The following is an 18,242-nucleotide window of genomic DNA, read 5'->3' on the forward strand; positions in this document are numbered from 1 at the left end:
AGCTAATCATCCTAAGCAGCACTACCGCGCGTGCATGACAAGGTTACAACGCCCTTGCCTATTCGCTTCCCGGGTGTCCCGCGCCGTGTCCAATCGACGGCCGTTCAGGCTTTTGGGTAGGACGGGTTTCCATATACAACAACCTACATACGTCCGAGCCTGCCGGTGGGTCGGAGAAGATGCTAGGTAAAGTAGCCCATCACATCTCATCACGTCAACCGCAAGCATGGGCGCTTCTGTCCGGTTGCGTGCGGTTAATGATCCTGGGAGTGTGGAAGAAATGGTCGACCGGGGGCCTAGATCTCCAGCTGCCAGCTGCACTCGACCTTGGCGAAAGCATATATAGGGCGGGTTCGGTATTAACAGTGTTGCAGCATGCAAACAACCTCGCGGCTAAGGCTCTCTTGTCGATCGAGAAGTGGTCACGCGTTGACGTGATCGCCAGAAAGGCTCCAGGTTGATGACCAATGCCGTCGAAGCCCGGGCTGGACGTCGTATGACCGACTGAAGAAGCCGAGCAGACCCGGCCAAGCTCCGATTGCTGCCCGCAAAGCTCGATGTTGACCAGTATCTTCCAGTTGCATCTGCACGAATGCCACCCTGGCGTTCCAACTGGCCAGGTTGCAACGGCCTATCCCGCATAGGGTTGCGATGAACATCAAAGCACCAAGTCCTGTCGCTGTTAGCTGTCGGACCACTCGGGTTTGGTACTCGCCCTCCAGGATGCAATTATTCCCAACGTCGCCGCTCTTGCCGGTGCGTTAGCGTGGGTTTGGGATATCGGAATGCTGCGGCTGCAGTCGATATCCCCTACGAAGCCAGGCCTATATAAGGTAAGCACCTCCTTTCCCTCCCCTCAATGCACATTCACACGCCCTATAGTTCAGCCACTCAGTGAAACTTACTGCGACTCCAGCTTTGATCAGTAATATTGGGGAGCTCCTCTGTTGAGTTGACTCGGTGCTCTTCGTAAAGTTCCCTCAAGACCACTCGTACTTGTACTATACCCCTATTTCGCAATCCTCATCAATGGCGCCTGTCATGGGTCTCATCCTCCGCAGCAACCAGGCTCTGGACATTAACCCTCCAGCTGGAAACGAGGCTTTCAGCGTTCACGGGTCGGACTGGCTCTGGGCGGTGACAGCTGTCTATGTCGTTTCATTCCTAGCCTTCTACGCGGCCAGCTTCAAGCCCTTCTCGGGCGAGAAGATATTCCATTACATATTCTCTGTCGCGTTGCTGGTAGGATCTATAGCCTATTTCGCTTGGGCCTCCGACCTTGGCTACAGCGTCATCACCGTCGTCAACAGCAAGCCCACGTCCTCCTGGACGCGCCAAGTGTTCTGGGTGAAGTACGTCTATGTAAGTGTTTCCATCCATCCATACCCAGTGACAAAGACATGATCACTGACAGTTTCATGAAAGTGGGTTGTGGAATTCCCTGCCGTCATTCTCTCCCTCGGACTTCTCAGTGGCGTCTCGTGGGCAACGATTGTTTATAATGTCTTCCTTTCCTGGATTTGGTAAGCACCTGATCCTGTCTGCTGTCGCATGATACATCTACTAAACCCTCGAACAAGGGTCGTCTCCTATCTCGTTTCTGCCTACACTACCAGCAATTACAAATGGGGTTTCTACGCCTTTGGTACCTTCGCTTGGCTTATGCTGGCCATCAACACCCTGGGTCACGGCGGCAACTCCGCCAAGCGCGTTGGCCTTACCCGAGACCACTCCGTCCTATCTGGATGGGTGAACCTCCTCTGGCTTCTGTATCCCATTGCTTTTGGTCTCTCCGATGGAGGCAACAAGATCGGCGTCACTCCTGCTGCCATCTTCTTTGGTGTCCTTGATGTGCTGCTGCTGCCAGCCACCGCCATCGCCATCCTCGCTCTTAGCCGCAAGTGGGATTACGGCAGGCTGAATCTAGGTAAGGTCCTTCCAAAAAAACCCTACCCCGTGTTGAGAGTAACGGCATACTGACCTCGACGTAGCATTCACTCGATATGGACGAGTCTATGATGCAGGCTCGTTCCCTGAGAAGAACGCTCCAGTGGCTGCACCTGCTCCCGGTGTTACTACTGCGCAGCCAACTGTCTAGACGATGGCTAACAGATTCCTCTCCTGAGCTCATACGGGCCTATACTCAAACAAGATCAGACTCCTCGCCATCAACATGATGCCACGGAGTTTGGGACTAAGGCACCGTTGTTGAAGCTCAAAACTCTGCAGGATTGCTGGAAAGGCCAGGACGGCTTCCCAGAAGGAAAGACATTCCCTGCGCTCACTCGTTTTTGATTTGATGATACCCAACCACTCATTCATTGATGCCGACGACATACGATCTTTACTCGAAAACTACACCCCTATTTATGTTGTTTAGTATATAATAGTAATAACATCAATGCCATTCGCCTGCTGCTTTCATGAGCATCTGTGGTTTCCCATATCGAGTGGAGTTCTTGTGTTTCTGGGCCAGTCCAGTGCCCGTATTATGGGTCGCCCTGAGCCTTTGACTCATCTCCCCGATCTGAAAAGCATTGAGATCAGTGCCAACTCGAGCCAAGCCCGATCATACTTTCTTTCTTCGAAGCCTGCCTGTGGGTAAGCCGCCTGCGACAGATTTGCGTCACATATCGACGCCAAGGTCTCCCAGAAAAGAAACGACAGCCCGGTATGGCCTCAGCATAAGGCACGACGGGGAATTCATGTAAGGTACCACCACCACTCGACATGTGTTAGCATATAGCGCCCAGTTATATCCATCTCTAACATTCCCACATGGGGGCTCCATTAAAGCCGATTGATTCCAACGGGAACCCATGGCTCGTGGCAAGTGGGCGATGATGGCGATATTGGGGCCTGGATCCGTAATCGGTCCGTTGTTCAACCACCCCCTCGGCCACGGGACGCACCAACTCAACTGCTAAACACCCCCTAAACGAGTATCACGGCTAATACGAGAGACATGTAAACTGCAATCTGTGAACGCCCACCGCCTACTCTAAAATCCATATTAGAGCGCCGTGGGATACGTGCGTGACGAGTTACGGTTAGAGACCAGAGGCGCCTGTACCTCCCTCCATGCCGATAGTGCCGACACGGCCGAGTCACATCCATCGTCTTTCCCATGATTCGGGACTCGTGCGTGTTCCTTTTCTGAATAGTCCACTCGTTTTGAAATGTAATTGCTAAGACAGGTCATTGCCAAGCCTTAGTTTGCCATATGTTGTGCTGAGAGGCAAAACATACGAGCTGCCCCCTATCTTGACCACAGAAACACCGAATAGGGGTAACTCGTATACTTTTTCTAAACCATACACATCGCGAACCAGTTTCGCGCAAACCGCCGTGGCCGCAAAAGGCCGGGCTGTCTGTGTGACCGCGAGGTTCTCCCCCAAAACGGCTTTTGTCATCGTACAGATGCCGTCTGTCTGTGAGACCCTCCATTGCCATATTCGCTGAGCACACGTGCCCCCGGAAACGGCGGTGGCGGCGGCGGCTGCTGTTGCTGCATTTGGTTCTGCTGCAACTGTTGTGCTAGGCAACACATAAGGCCGCGAATAGTCACAAGAAGGCGGACCTCTCCCACTCAACACAGCAGATTTGGTGAAGTCATGTCAGCAGAGGCACGCAGCATGTTGTGATGCGCAAGTGGTACAAGATATGCAGCGGTTTCTTCATTCTTTCCCAAATGGAGGAGCGGATGAAGGAACCACTCAGCCCTATTGATTACATATCCCTATTCCTTCCCCCTCGGCTCACAGCTATGTAACATCATGGCACAACCAACAACGCCCAACAAGGAATTTCCTTTTGCGCCGGTGCAACGTCTCACGACATCCATCTCCTCGTCACCGATCGGCTACCCGCAGGCGCCACATCTTATTTCGCTCTTACACACACACACACTCCTCTCTCTCTCTCTCTCTCTCTCTCGGGGCGGAGCAGTCAGCGGGCAGCCGTCCATTTCGAGAGGTTGACGATTCTGGTCAACAGCTCGAACACTCCCGGTCGGTCACCACATGAGTCTCAGGTTCTTTGTGCAGGGCGACCCCACGTGGTGGCACCCAACCAGAGCAGGAATCTGCTTAGGTTGCCCCCCTCACCCCCCCCTTCTCTGGCCACTCCCCTCTCGTTCTCCCATCCGTTGAGCCCAGCCCAATGGGTTTGCTTCAGACATGCAGATATGTACGACACCTTCAGCTATGCTCTAGGGTAGAGGTGACACGAGCTGGTAGGGTCTATGACGCGCGGGTGCTCGCCGGGGCATTATCAGATACCTGGGGGTCATGTATAGCCGGGCTGGAGGGCATGGTAACGACGGATAGGTTCACAGGTGGGAAGAAAGGGGGCGATGGCTGGGTATTCAGATACCGGTGAGCGGGAACCATGCCAGCCCTGTCAGTCTGATGCATAGCACACCGCGCCATTTTCTACATTGCGTACCGCCCGCGTTGAGCTGACCGGGGCAGTTCGCACTTGCATAAGGGCTCACTCACACAGCCCATACATCATCTACCACAGGTAAACCCATGCTTGAAAGCCAATGTGAGATTCACACATCTAAGTACGAGACGCCATCAACAGTCTCTCACCCAGAGCCAGCACCATTGTTTTCACGCAGACATGGAAAGACTCCCCCACCAACCGATTCATCACTCTGGGGCCATGAATGGAAGACGATGTAGGCCAGGCCTAATTTTCCGCATCGAACGATCAACCCAGCTTGGCGGGGGGCAAGCAAGCAGCGTGAACATTCGGTGAGGGTCTATGGCTAGGCAAACAACATACTTCAGCCCCTGCGTTGCACAAGAAATCCCAGGCAGCAAGCCGTCAGCAGCAGAAGCAAGGAGTGCGTGAGTGCGTGCGTGCGGCCACTACTTGCTGAGCGAGTCACCTTTTTTCGCTCACCCTTTTCTGCCTATTCTATGCCATGCCGCTAGGTGCAGGGCAAGGCAGGTTGAAGCGAGTATACTACCACTACGTCGAGCTACATGGGCAACAAGGTGCTGCTCGTGGCTGGGACGCGAGAAGAGGTTGCGTTTGCAATGGCGATAGTAGGGTGTACCTGGCCGGTTCGATTGTCTGAACTCGATTACTTATTATGTACACCTCTTCACCGCATACAGTTCGGTACTCGGCCAGAGTCTATAAGCTTCGGATGAACGCAGAATTGCCTCATGTGGCCCAAATTGCCGGCGACAGAGTTTCGACGGCGTCCCGGGCTGTTCACTACCGGTTGGACGCGGATACTTGCAATGTCTCTTCTTCTGTTTTTCTCTTGCAGTGTGAGGGAGAGAGAATGAATGCGAGCGAGACTCTTGTTTCCTCATGGTGTCTGCATAGCCACCACATCTTGTCTCCCATTCTCTATCGGACATATACCGAAACCCGAGGGCTCGGGTCAGCTACCTGCCGACCGATTGCCCAGTCATCTGTCGGTGGGTTTGTACCAGTCTTACGGGAAAGAGATAAAACCACGCCAGATCGCGCAAATCTTAAAGATCTCCTGGGCCCCGGGCCCCTTGCCTTGGTCGCTAGCTATCCCATACACCAGCACCAACCTTGGAGAAGTGAAGCGGCTGAATCGCCCTTTTTACCCCTCTCGCCTCCTCTCGATCCGAGGGGGCGGAGTGCACGACAACCCCCCGGGCAGGTGGTTTCGCAAAGCAGGTTGGCTGCCGAAGAAGCAGCAGCAGCACATGTACAAGTACGTAGTACGCTCGCCCATTCAGTCTAATGAAGCAGCTACTTCGTTTTTACTTGCTTTGTGCAATCACGCGAGTAAGGGGCCATCGTACGAGCGACTAAGTGAGGCAGATGCGCTCAGACGCCGCCATGGTGGTGGTGGTGGTGGTCGTAGGCAGTAGGTAGTAACTCAGTAGATCATCGTCGATCTGCTGCGACGGTGGCTTGTGTATTCGCTCTCTACAGCGCTTACTGATAACGCCATTCTGTGGATTGTCCTCGGTGGCAAAGCGAGGGGCTCGTACAGGCGAAGCAAACAAAAAGACGAGGTGGCCCTGCTTCTTTCTCGCCATTCGGGCCAGAGTAACAGACCAACTGAAATACTGCGAGGCTTTCGAGCTGTAACGGTCCCGGGAACCCAGATCCAGACCAACAAATTGTCATCCCTCATCAATGGCTGGCAAATGAGAGAGGAATTCAAAACCATGCGATGACAGTTGGATTAGGGTTGAGACAAACCGAGATGGTTCTGTCTTGTCCTGTTTTGAGCCTGGTGACGTCCCAGAGTTGTGGTTCATGTGCATGAACCGCAGCTTCGGTGCTGCGGGCAATTGAGTTGGGGGTGTTGTTCGAGCGCAAAGCTAATGTTCTGATGTTTTTTTTTCCTTTTCTCGCTTGCTTGCTGCTCCTACAACCGAGGGTTGTTTGCTTTACTTTGGTGTGCTACAAATACTTACTAGAACCGACATCGTGCTCCAGGAGTGTGTCGGGTGACTTGACAACCGCCCCTCCCCCCTCCCAGGCCACCTGGTTTTTCAATGTTCCCATAGGCAGGCACTTAGTGAGTACCTACTTCGCGATGGCCATCATGTGGAAGGTCTGTCTGGTTGTGCATATCCCAGCAAACAAAGTGGTACAGCCAGTAGGTTAGGCCATGTAGGTGTGCACAGTAGGCTCAAGATCTGGCATCGCATCGACATATCGCCCATCGCATGCCGTATGTGGTGGTAGAGGGCCATGCCCGTCGAGATGGCCGGCCGGCAGGCTGGGTTTCGATTCGGTCATATCTCACATTGGATGATGATGACATAAGTGCACTCAGGGTTCTTGGTGGACTTGCGCCTTTGGGCAACGTCGGGCAATTATTCGCGCGCTAGCTAGCTAGCTACAGTTACGTACGGTACTTGCACTTCGTCTGCGCTAGCGACGATCGACTTGCCCAAACCGTCTTGGCCCTGGGGTTCGGGTTTTGGCAGCAGCAGCAGCAGCAGAAACGAGGGACAGGTACTGACTGGAACAGGTACCTCCAGGCACAAGCGTGACGGGGACAGCACGCAATTCGGTACACAGTAGGAACTCCAAGTTTTTAGCCCAAAACTGGCAGCGCCTCCCGTGCATGAAACGGCAGTTGATACTGGATAGGGACGATGGTTCGATAAACTGAGATAAAGGTGGGGTATATGGGCGGCCGGTATATATCGACGCTCTTAAGATGCTAGAACGGGAGAGTAAACCGCAGCTTCTATAGCCCCGGGGGTGTGGCTGATTGACTCGGGACTGATTGAGGCGAGCCAGCCCATTTGATCATCATCAAACTATAGGTCTGTGTGTTTCTTTCTGGCCCCTCTTCGCCAGAAACCCTCACCCCCCTCCAGACAGTGCGGGAGACACACGATCGACTGTCGCACATCGCGCATATACCTTACTAACACACACTCCTCTCCCTCAACCAAAAGAATCTTCTGCTTCTCTTGCTTCTTTTGCTGGTGGGAGGAAACGAAGAAATGAAGAAACTGGACACTGTCAATCGCAAAATGATGGAAAGCACCACACCCCCCCATACAGACAGACCATGTATATGCACGGCAGTGGATGGGGTGGAGGTGTCGGAGGCTATTCCTACTGGTGCCATCGAGTCTCGAGACGTCTGCAGGACGGTGGATTGGGACTGGGAACTTGTGTATGTAAGTGGGCATTCGGCTCCCACAGACTCCGGGCATACAGCTTATACTCGCCAAGCCCATTAGCGCGACAGCCATGGCGTAGGTGGTGTAGAACTCGTATGAGCCGCTGCTTGCTTCTGCGCATGCGTCTAAAAGAGCAGCGAGACAACCTAAAGTCAACCAGTCGGCCGGCCAGGTACCCCTTCTCCGTTGCATGACCAGAGCTGAGAGGAGACGGTCGCTAGCAGTTGCTGTCATATGAAGGAATGAAAGCCTCAGTTTGGGAGTTTGGGGACAAGGTAGGTAGGTACGGAGAACTGCGAGCGGCCTGCTCCACAGCGCCTCAACCAAACCGCCCCCCCATATGGACAAATCACTGTGACCGCTTATAGTAATAGTAATCTCGGCTCTTCACAGGCGCTATCCGCAATTCCATCCCTATCGTTTAGACTACTGCGCAATGCGAGGAGATTGGGCGACAATGTTTCAAAGGCATTATGTTGGCCGGAGAAGAAAGCCCAGAACCCGGCACCCAGGTTCTTCATTTTCTTCACCGTGTCGTTACAGAAGCCAACTCGCAAGCGAGGCCCATCGATAGATACCCTTGTGCAAGGTTGAGCGAGTGCCTCAAGGCTTAAGGTAGGCAGGTAGGCAGGCAAGGTACCTGATTGCTTGCCATGTTTCCCCTAGGTCGGCGTGTTAGTTGCGAGGCGCTGCCAAAGCTGCCAGTAGAAGTCGAAGCGAAGTGTCAGCAAGTGGTAAAACGTGCTCTGGCTGAAAGCCTAAGGCCGCAGATGTGTCACCACCACGTGTACAACTTCCATAGCGTGGCCTGCGAGCGTCAAACAACCAAACAAACTTCGCGAGCGGCGCCGCCATCATGGCGCTGGGCGCTCCCAGCTAGTTTTGTCCCATACGAGGAGAGTTCACGACCGACGTAACTGGCACGTTCACCTTGTGAGAGGTGAGTTTTGTCTCTGCACGACAGAACTGAGCAGCGGGATGTGAATGCAAATCCATACGGAGTAGGTAGACAGAAATTGGCCGACATCGAAAGCACACCTATGTTAGGTAGGTACAGTACATCCATCGACCGACCCCCTGTGACCCTGCCAGTCTACGCTTAAGCGAACCTCGACAGTTACAAAAGGCGGTGCTCAAATCACCAACAACCATCTTGGTGGTTCGGGGCTTTGATTGGCACCGACATAGTGCTCCGTACTGCCCATGCAATCTACAATCTACACAGAGTCGAGGGTGCTGACTCTTGAGCCTTGCACATTTCCCCGGGGGAACGATCAAGCTCTCTTACCAAGCCTCCTAACCCTACCGACTTCTTGAGAAAGCCCACTTTGCAGTCCGAACGTTTGAGGATGTTGCGGTACCGTAAGAAGCAAAAAGGACCAGGATCTCTCACTTGAATCGCAACCGTCAGGTACTGGGCACGCCTGGGCTGGATAGGAAAAACCCTCCAGCGAGCCGGTTACAGGGAAATAAGCTCCACCGCGGCCGCGCTACGACTTGTCGGCGACACCCCAGTCGGAATTTCCTGCTTGCTACTTGCTACTTGCTGCTTGCTGCTTGCTGGCCGGTTGGCAACTGGTGAGCCCATTACCCACCCAACCAGCAGACTGGACGTCGGGATACTACTCGTTGTACATTCTGCATACTTATACGGGGCTGCTGGGGGAGTTGTGTGCGAAATTGTACTTGTACCATACGGAACAGGACGGGAAGGCAGCTCCCACAGATCTTGTGCGGGTCTCGTTCTTGGTGAGTCCAGAGCCGTGCATACTAACACCAACACCTCAGTGCTGCATGTCGCAGCCGTCGCTAAGCCGTTCCCAGGCAATGCAATCGGCTAATACCTACCTACCTACCTACCTACCTACCTACCTACTGGTGACCAGACCAAGCAAGCAGCCCTTTCCGACAGAGGTGGATGGTAACATAGACAACGCGACCATGGTCTCGGGGCACCTGACATGATCCTTCAATAGGACAAGGGCTATCATCGTACTAAGTAGAGTCACACAAATAGACAATTGAGCGGGATGACGTGCCGAATCCTCGCATTACCTTAGGTAAACTCTCTACTTATAGTTGTGGTGTACACCCACAATATGATACTTTTATACCTAGGCAGACCTACCTACCTGCCTAAACTACGTGGTATTTACTCGTACCAGGGGCCCAAAATTTCGGCCCGAGTTGCTGGCCATTTGGATATGCTAGCGCCAGACCACCACGTACATGCAATACGTACTAATAAGAGGGAGTGCCTTGGTTATGCGACAATGGACTTGTGTCGAGCGACTCGTTTGCAGCTTTGGGTAATCTGGGCTGGCAGGATGGGCGAGCAGATGAAAGACAAGGAGTCAGTTGCAGAAACCCGAACCAGACACCAGGGCCAGATGCCCGCTCACGACTGGTCCGCTGGGTGCTGCCCCATGTCCAGAAAAGCCCACCCCCCTGGCCTGCGACCCTGTAAGATTGGGCGGAGCCCCTCCTACTTGGTACTGTAGACTGTACTTGTAGGCCCCGCACCCTGGCTACCCTGGCCACCCTGGCCACCCTGGCTACTAATACCCTGCAGTCGCCCTGGTTCTGGGTCTGGGGCCGGGGGTTTTCGGCCGCTGCCATTGGCTGTGCTGCTGAGGACGGGGCCGGGCTCTTCTCATTTGACGGGAATAAGACAGAAGCGGGCACATTTTACCCCACAGTACGAAGTACATTCCTGTACAGTACGGTCCCTTCGATGGGGAGGATCAGAAACTCCAGCGTCCTGAGCAACCGACTGACCCAGCCAGCACAGTCAATCGTCCCAACTCCCCTGCTATTTCAATGGGTCTCGAGGTACATGCGTTGCGTACCGACGCCGACGCTGCAGCGTGCACACTGTCTCCTTCGATAGGTCGCATCTGCCTGTCTAACACGCCCCCTCTTTCTCCTTGGGATCGTTTCGCTCTTTTCCTCTTTCTTCGGACCACACCCGTACTAATTTACTTGGTTTCTGGCGTGCCGTTTGGCCTTCGCGGCTGAAAACCGTCGTTCCTGGAGGGTTGGCGAGAATCATCATAACCACAGCCTGGTCGGGAAGTGGAACGCTGGGGCGAGCAAACAGAGAGAGAGTCACGTCAGCTCAGCGTGAGACGAAGAGACAAAGTAGTAGTAGTAGTAGTAGTAGTAGTAGTAGTAGTAGTAGTAGTAGTAGTAGTAGTAGTAGTAGTAGTAGTAGTAGTAGTAGTAGAAGAAGAAGAAGAAGAACAAGTCAGCGAGCGTGAGCATGAGTGACGTGAGCGTGAGATTGATTGATTGCTTGATCGAATCGGCTGCCGTTGTTGGCTTTTCTCTGCTTGGGGTCACAGGTACCATAACCGCGCAAGCCCGGACAGCCGGGTCCAATTAAGCAGGTCGCTCGAGTCAGTTTGCGGCACCAGCACTCCGGGACTGGGACTCCAAGTACACTTTCTGCCCTCTGATCTGATTTGTCTCGCTGCTCTTGGCTTTTGCCCATTCGCCTCCCCCCTGCGAACCCAGCAGCCCGGCCCCCCAGAGACAGGATAATACCTTAGGGTATCCTTACAGGCCAGTCCCCATAAGCATAACCCACCCACAACCCCCCCGACCCGTCATTTGTTCATTCGTTCGTTCTCATACCTTACCTGCCTTCCGACCGATAACCTTCGGCCCAAACCTACGGATCACTTTCTTTCTTCCCTTCACTCCTCATTTCTCCATCGATACATGCTTTGTCTGTCCCAAAGCCTTGGGCCCTCGATTTGATTGTCGCGACACTGCCTCAACCTGCAGTATTCGCCCTGGATTTTGGAACCGTCAGATCGACAACAAACCCCAAGAAAAAGGGAGGGAAAAAATCCGCCCTCGACTAATGATCTGATCCCACCCATTGGACGAACCCGCCTCTGGAGACGGTCTCGAAGCAGCCAGGACACCGAGGCCCAGCTGCCAACTTGGTTAATGTTGGCTATCTAGCTTGGTTCTTTCTTCCCACAACATAGCTGCCGTGAGTTAACTGCGTCAGATCGTCGTGATTATATGGATTCGCCATGCTTTGCCACCCGTCCTTCGCGCGGGGGCCCTCAACCCGTGTAGAGCATTGCTTGGTTGCTTACTTGGCGATCCATACACTCCGACGAACACAACTCGTCAATACTTATATCGTATACTGATACTGATCTAGATAATGACTGGCCCTCCCATCATGAACACGCTCATTAGTGAAGGGCCGCTTCTGAAGCATACTCGGAAGACGGTTGGTGGCAGGACCTTGCATTATGTTCTTAATGTAATACAACAGCCCGATCGCGCCAGGGCTTGCGGCTCCGGTCCAAAATGTAATCACCACCACGCCATGATTTTTGCCCACCAAGAACGTTGAGACTGACTGCTAGTAGCGTCCGCTGATCGCCGACCTGTGGATCCTCCCCCGATTGTGAAGCTCAACGTCTTCGAAGGCGACACCTATGAGCAGGCCAAGGATATCACTTTCGACTATGCCGCCGAGTTCTTTGTTTTCGTCTCGCTCGAAAACGCCCGGCCGATGGCCCATGGACGAGTGCAGACCCAAGCAACCTCGACTCCGCCGGTTTTGACAGGCTTACCTGTGTCGGCCTGCTGCTACCTGGACCGCCCTGAACCCGCTGGTTACTTCCTCTTCCCGGATCTTTCCGTTCGGCATGAGGGCTTCTACAAGCTCATTTTCCGCTTGTACGAGAAAAACAAGGATCCCCAGGACCTGACGCTTGGATCGGAGAAGCAGGAGCCCGTATCGGAAGAGGCAGCCGATGGATTTGTTACTCACATGATGGAGGTGAAGTCGGTAACCTTCCAGGTCTACAGTGCCAAGAAGTTCCCAGGTCTTGGTGAGAGCACATCGCTGAGCCGAACGGTGGCTGAGCAAGGTTGCCGCGTTCGTATTCGACGAGATGTCCGAATGCGCAGACGTCCGGAGAAGGGTGGCGATAAGGCAGATCGCCGGTCACAGTCCCCTAACGCATTCCGGGACCGGTCTGGCAGCCATTCGAGCGCCGATCGGGGCGTCTTTTCCCGTAGGACTTCTGCATACGAACATGCGCCGCCGCCGCCGCTTGCTGCCGCACGCCCGACGCAAAATAGAGTACTCGACTTTGGTCCTCCCAGTAGCACATTCCCGCCTCCTCCGGCGCCGACATCTGAGCCCAACACACCAATTCGGGCTTACCCTCGTCACGGCTCGCTGAGCTCCTACCCTCCTCCTCCGCCTCCCCCGGCAGCGACTGGTCCTCGTGCGTCCCCCCTATCCACCACCACCGAGCGGTCCCGGACCATACTCTTTCCAGGAGGATCGCCGCCCGTCCCTGCCGCACATCATTAATAGCGGACGGCCGATGTTGAGCGGAGCACCAAACTATGCGTTACCGCCAATCCAATCGTCAATTGCAGCAGCGCGGAACAGCATCGCCTCGACCACCGACGGTAACACGTCCTCAACGAAGACGGAGTCGTCACCCGTGTGGAGTCCAAACAGCTCCATGTCTCCCTCATCAGGAGGCAAGCCCTTGTACCCCACACAGAGCAGCTTATCGACGAAGAGGGGCCTGTCCGAGGAGGAAGCATTCTACGATGGCGACCACATCTTGACAGGGTATTCGTCGACCCAGCTGCAGTACAAGAGGTCGTCGGGCGATGTTGTGGAAAAGTTCTCGTTGGGCGATGCTGCCGAACATGGAGAGAAGCAGTATCATCCCGACCACGAGTTACCTATAGACCCGACGTTGCTGAGAGCCAGCATGCCCTGTGCACCGGAAGAGATCAAATATGCGGAGATCCGAGACCAAGAAGCCTATGCCAGAAAGCGACTGCACCTTGGCCGCAACCATAGTGTTGGGTATGGGCACGTCATAGAACAGCGAGTCTAACAGGACTCGGGGGCGAGCAGGCAACGACAACGTGATGTAATTTCGGTTTCTTATTTGATACCACGGGTTTGGGATTCAGCAGTGTGTTTTCTTTTCTTTTTCTTTTTGCTGTATATACGCACAACGTAGCGACATTTTGGGGTTTCTTTTGTCAAGTATGGAGAACCGGGACCGAAACACCTGGCCTGGCACATATTACTTTGCCTGGGTGGACATCAACCGCGCCCAGCTACGGAGTTGGGGATGGCGGGACTTGTTACCTCTTCTGAAGGACGGGTAGCACAAATGGAAGAAACACGAGCCAGCAGGCGCAACAGGAGCGTGCTGGTCGGCTGGTTCAAGATCGTACAGGGTTTTTTCACCGTGGTATATTATTCATCAAGTACTTAGTATAGTATAGGATAAGGGCGTTGGAGCAAGTAGCTGGCAGGGAATTGTAGATAGCAACAAACAGCAGGGGTCTTTGCATACGTACGTACGTGCATACTGTACATAGATGTAGATGGATGGGATTATTACTCGGCCGCCCGCCCAATAGGCCAAGAAGGATCGTGGAGAGGACTGTTGACTTAGCGCCAAGCGCAGGCTTCAGTTGGGGGCTCCGAGCTCAGGCACATGGCGATTTTAGGCCGGTTGCTGTGAGACGGGGCGGGCAAGTGGGAAGAGACAGCTCATTAGCAGGCGCCCCGTCCAGCCCCGTCCAGCTGCGTCGCTGCACGTTCGGGCCCAAGCTTCGCCCGCTTTTGGCTGGCACGTGGAGCTCCATCTGGATTCTGGGCGCGTGTGCGCGCGAGTGCGCGAGCGTGTGTGCGCGTCGTACCGTTCGTTGGGACAGCTCGGCAGCAGGCTGGTAGGTCCAGGAGAGACCAATGACAGAAGAGACGGCGCGGCAGATCAATCACGTTATTTTTTCTGACCGGTGCGACACCGCTGTCGAGGAGAGGAAAGGAGAGAGGTTTGGATGGTATATGAAATGACTTGCCCATCCGTCGAATCTTTCTTCCTCTCTTTCGGCTGCTACCACCTTAGACGGGCACTACCAGTCATGGTCATTTCAATCGATCAAGTTTCTTGGTCGTTGGTACAGCAGCGACTAGTACTTACTAGGCCACTCCTCCCCGCTTTTAGCTAAGTACCTACCTACCTACCTACCTACCTACCTACTAGTAGGCTTTCCAACGTTAGTACCTAGACTCTAGGTTAGGCAGGTTCTCGTTCTCCTCCTGCCTGTGGCCTGCCTGTGGCCTGCCTGTGGCCTGCCTGTGGCCTGCCTGCGCCCCGGGAACTACTACTACATAATACTGGCCTCGTACTGGCCAGAGCTACTGCCAACCCCTGTCAACAATGAGCTGTCTCTGCAGAAAGTAAACAAACGTTGTTGCCCCGACCCGTTCCCGCCAACCAACCAAACATCCTATCAAATCGAACCGTTCGTGACCGAGAGCGCGAGAACGAGAGACTGCCGACTATTTCGCTGGCCACACCCACACCACCGCCTGCAAAGAACCAAACAAAACCCTCACCACACCCATGGGACTCGCGCAATACACCTCACCTTCCAGCTTAGTCCCGTCTAGAGCGTCAGTCACATCTTGACTGGCGGTCGCCCAGCATGGTCCTCGAACCAACTCCGCGACCGTCTACAGATGGCGTCCGCCCCGTCTCGCGCTTCCAGGAGGGCTCCATGAACGACAGAGTCAGCGCCGCGCCCCCCGTCCAGTTCCTCGGCGAAGACCAGCTCGCCAGGTTCGAGCGCCAGTTCTACCCCGCCGGCGCCTCCAACAGCGCCAGCAACAGCAGCAGCAGCGCCGGCCAACGGCGCGACCGTCCCTTGTCCGCACAAGCCCAGCTGCCTTCCCAGGTCCTGCAGCGGCTGCGCACGACGCCTCAGGAGCCGACGAACCAGCTGCACGGCGCCGGTGACGACGTGCCGCACAGGCAGCTCCGGCATAAGAAGTCGATGGGCTTCCTGAACCGCGTGCGCGATGCTTTCGGCCTCGGCCGCAACAAGGATCGGGAGGGCGGCGCAGTCAGCAAGGTCCAGCAGGAGACGGAGAAGCGCATCAGCCTGCAGCACGCAGCGACGCATCAACCGACGCACAACCAGAGGCCTGTCCATCATATGACCAAGGCCTATTCACACTCGAATATTCCTCAGCTCCCTCCCGCTTTCACGGCACTCACAACGCCCAAGCCCGGCGGCACTGGCACCGACCGCCCGAGCCGAGAGGAGATTATGGCGTCCTACAACGAATTGATGGCTACGGGCTTCTTCCAGTCCCATGCTATCCAATCCACGAGACAGCCCCCGCCGGGAAGCAGGATCCAGAAGGAAATGGCCGGCTATTCGATGCAAGCGCAGCCTCTGCCACGCATTGACTCGCCCGCTGATGAGCTACTACAGGAGGCTAGTCCAGACAGGCCCAAGTACTCTGTAATGCCGGATTCACCTGGCAGCACCAAGAGCCCACCGAGGCAGTCGTTCCATATGCAGCGCCTGGCTCCGCCGCCGCTGTCACACCAGAAGCTCGAGGCCAAAGCCAAGGCCTCTCGCGAGTCCCTACGCTATAACCTTAGGGGTCGCAAGCGGTCCCGTGCTGAGGCCGACATCAATGTGCTGGCCACGGATATCCCTCTACCTCAGCAGAACAAGGCGGGTGACATCCCCCTCAGCCCCACCGGCAGTAGCTTTGGAAGCATCTTTTCCAGCGCCAACGGCAGTAGCAACAGTGGACAAGGAATCATTAGAAGAGTTTCCAAGAAACTGCGCAAAATGCCTAGTGGCGCTGCTAGTGCCGACAGCTCCAAGACTACCTCGCTGGCCAAAGGCAGCGACAGCGGCCGCAAGGCGTCTCAGAACGCAGATCTGTCGATCCGAATGCGCAGCCCGAGCCCAGACTCGCCTGGCGTGCGGTCGAGCATGGCTGGCACAAGAAGCGAACGGATGCCCACTATACCCCCGCGATCGGGCTCCGTTACAGGGGCCGGTGGCGCGAATCGACTGCGCAAGAAGGCCCACCAGTACAGCCCTCAGGCCAGACGCCAGGCCCACAGCAATAACCCCAGCTACCCGCCCATCACGCTGGACAAGTATAGGGGTCTACCGATCCAGATGCCGTCATCCAACCGGCCGCCCGGCCCTTCCCCCAACTGGTCGGTGGAATCGGATATTGATATGGCGCCCAACGGTGAGAGCAGTAGCACCCGCAGCTCGCTCGACAGCAACAAGGGTCGTGGCATCACCCTCAAAGATGCATTAAGTGTGGCCGAGCCATTGTGTGTCGTGCCCGATGCGAACCGAGGCATTCCCATGGTCCCCCAAATCCCAGACACGTTTCTCAAGAACGGGCTCTATGGCGCAAAGGGACTGCAGATGGAAGCGGCGGCGAGGAATGAAAATCATCGTATGGACGTTGATTGGCAGTTCGGACAGGCTCTTTGAAGCGGGATCCAGTGGATTGGGCTTTGCTCGTCAGCCTTGTGCGCGACGAGCATGTGGCATCTTTCCTAGCGATCAGGATGCCTGTCGAATCTGGGGTGTAGAGGCGATATTTGCACCACCACGGTTGATCGCTGTGAGTGAGGCCTCCCCCGCCTGCTACGGCTTGGCGGTGGCGGCCTCACTGGCGTTCATGGATTTAATGGCTTGGATTGTCGACCTTGCGGGGTGCGCATCTTGCGTGTATATCATTGCTGGTATCGTGGTTTCTTGGAGGACGATTTCTGTGTCTTTTCCCCGCATCCCGTTTCCTCTCTGTTTGACCTCCCACCCCCCTCTTTCGACGACTTCACGCTACGAATTCATGAGTTTACGACGTTATCGCAAAAAAGACGAACGACGAAGACAACCCGCAGGTATACCATTTTGTACGATGATTTGTGTCTCGCAACTATGTTGTTGGTTGGACACCATTTGTTCATCAACGGAAACGGATACCACGGTACGAAAAAAGGTGTTATGGGCGCTTTTGTGTTTACCGACAACTCTCATGCCTCTTTACTTTCTCCAAGGGTAAGAGAGAAGGGGTGGTCGGTCGGTTGTTTGTGTTGTGTTGTGCTTGTTGATGGCGGCCTACTTGGCTGGCCGACGACTTGCGCTCCCTTGTTTGTTTCCTCGCTTGGGAGATGGGATGGGTTTTTCCAAAATTCGCTTCATGCCAGAATTTTTTGTATATAGATATGTACTGCACTAGTCGAATGGGAAGATTAGTCGTGTGAAATCGCAGAGAAGCTTGTGTGACTGACTACCCAAGGTAACCAGGAGTGCCTATTGCGCATTCATGCCACCTCCCCCTTGCCCCTATGATGTCGTGAGAAGTAGGGGTTCGCTTGTGTAAGTATAAGGTACTGGCCCATGGGCATTCGTATTCCGCGGACATACCGACCAAGAACGGCAAGACTTTGCGTCCATCAACGCAGAAGCAAAACTACCAAAAATAAATAAGTCACGGCACACAGATGAAGTCATTAGCGGCGTTTACTCATATAAAGTGTCAAGATGACTGGATTGGTGTGTTCCGTCGTGGGGTCCCACGACAGACGATATATGAAGCGCAAGCAACATCGACCATACACCAAATGCCCCCCTTCTCCCCTCCTGGTCCCTTATACGCTCACGCATGTGCAACGCTTATATACGCTCAGGCGCACAACGCTTGCTTCTAACATCAGTAAATATGTCCCTTCCCCC

At 54.7% G+C, this 18,242-nt stretch overlaps 4 protein-coding genes across 4 annotated transcripts; 3 read left to right on the top strand and 1 right to left on the bottom strand.

Annotated features, from left to right (window-relative positions):
• Positions 1 to 1,041: 1,041 nt before the first annotated feature.
• PG986_009191 (uncharacterized protein) lies at positions 1,042 to 2,098 on the top strand (the record flags this gene model as incomplete). The annotated part of the gene is made up of 4 exons (XM_066845413.1): positions 1,042 to 1,362; positions 1,426 to 1,523; positions 1,581 to 1,927; positions 1,992 to 2,098. 4 exons carry the CDS (start codon positions 1,042 to 1,044, stop codon positions 2,096 to 2,098), a joined length of 873 nt encoding a protein of 290 aa, XP_066697811.1.
• An 8,665-nt stretch (positions 2,099 to 10,763) lies between these two features.
• On the bottom strand, positions 10,764 to 11,006 carry PG986_009192 (uncharacterized protein; the record flags this gene model as incomplete). The annotated part of the gene is made up of 1 exon (XM_066845414.1): positions 10,764 to 11,006. The coding sequence occupies one exon, from the start codon at positions 11,004 to 11,006 to the stop codon at positions 10,764 to 10,766; it is 243 nt and encodes an 80-aa protein (XP_066697812.1).
• Positions 11,007 to 11,856: 850 nt separating this feature from the next.
• PG986_009193 (velvet factor-domain-containing protein) lies at positions 11,857 to 13,552 on the top strand (the record flags this gene model as incomplete). The annotated part of the gene is made up of 3 exons (XM_066845415.1): positions 11,857 to 11,989; positions 12,050 to 12,919; positions 13,077 to 13,552. 3 exons carry the CDS (start codon positions 11,857 to 11,859, stop codon positions 13,550 to 13,552), a joined length of 1,479 nt encoding a protein of 492 aa, XP_066697813.1.
• A 1,612-nt stretch (positions 13,553 to 15,164) lies between these two features.
• Positions 15,165 to 16,994, top strand: PG986_009194 (uncharacterized protein; the record flags this gene model as incomplete). Its single annotated transcript, XM_066845416.1, has 1 exon — positions 15,165 to 16,994. One exon carries the CDS (start codon positions 15,165 to 15,167, stop codon positions 16,992 to 16,994), a length of 1,830 nt encoding a protein of 609 aa, XP_066697814.1.
• Between the last annotated feature and the right edge of the window lie 1,248 nt (positions 16,995 to 18,242).

Source organism: Apiospora aurea (assembly GCF_038362705.1).
Source record: "Apiospora aurea strain CBS 24483 chromosome Unknown utg000006l_segment0_segment0, whole genome shotgun sequence".
Lineage (NCBI taxonomy): Eukaryota > Fungi > Ascomycota > Sordariomycetes > Amphisphaeriales > Apiosporaceae > Apiospora > Apiospora aurea.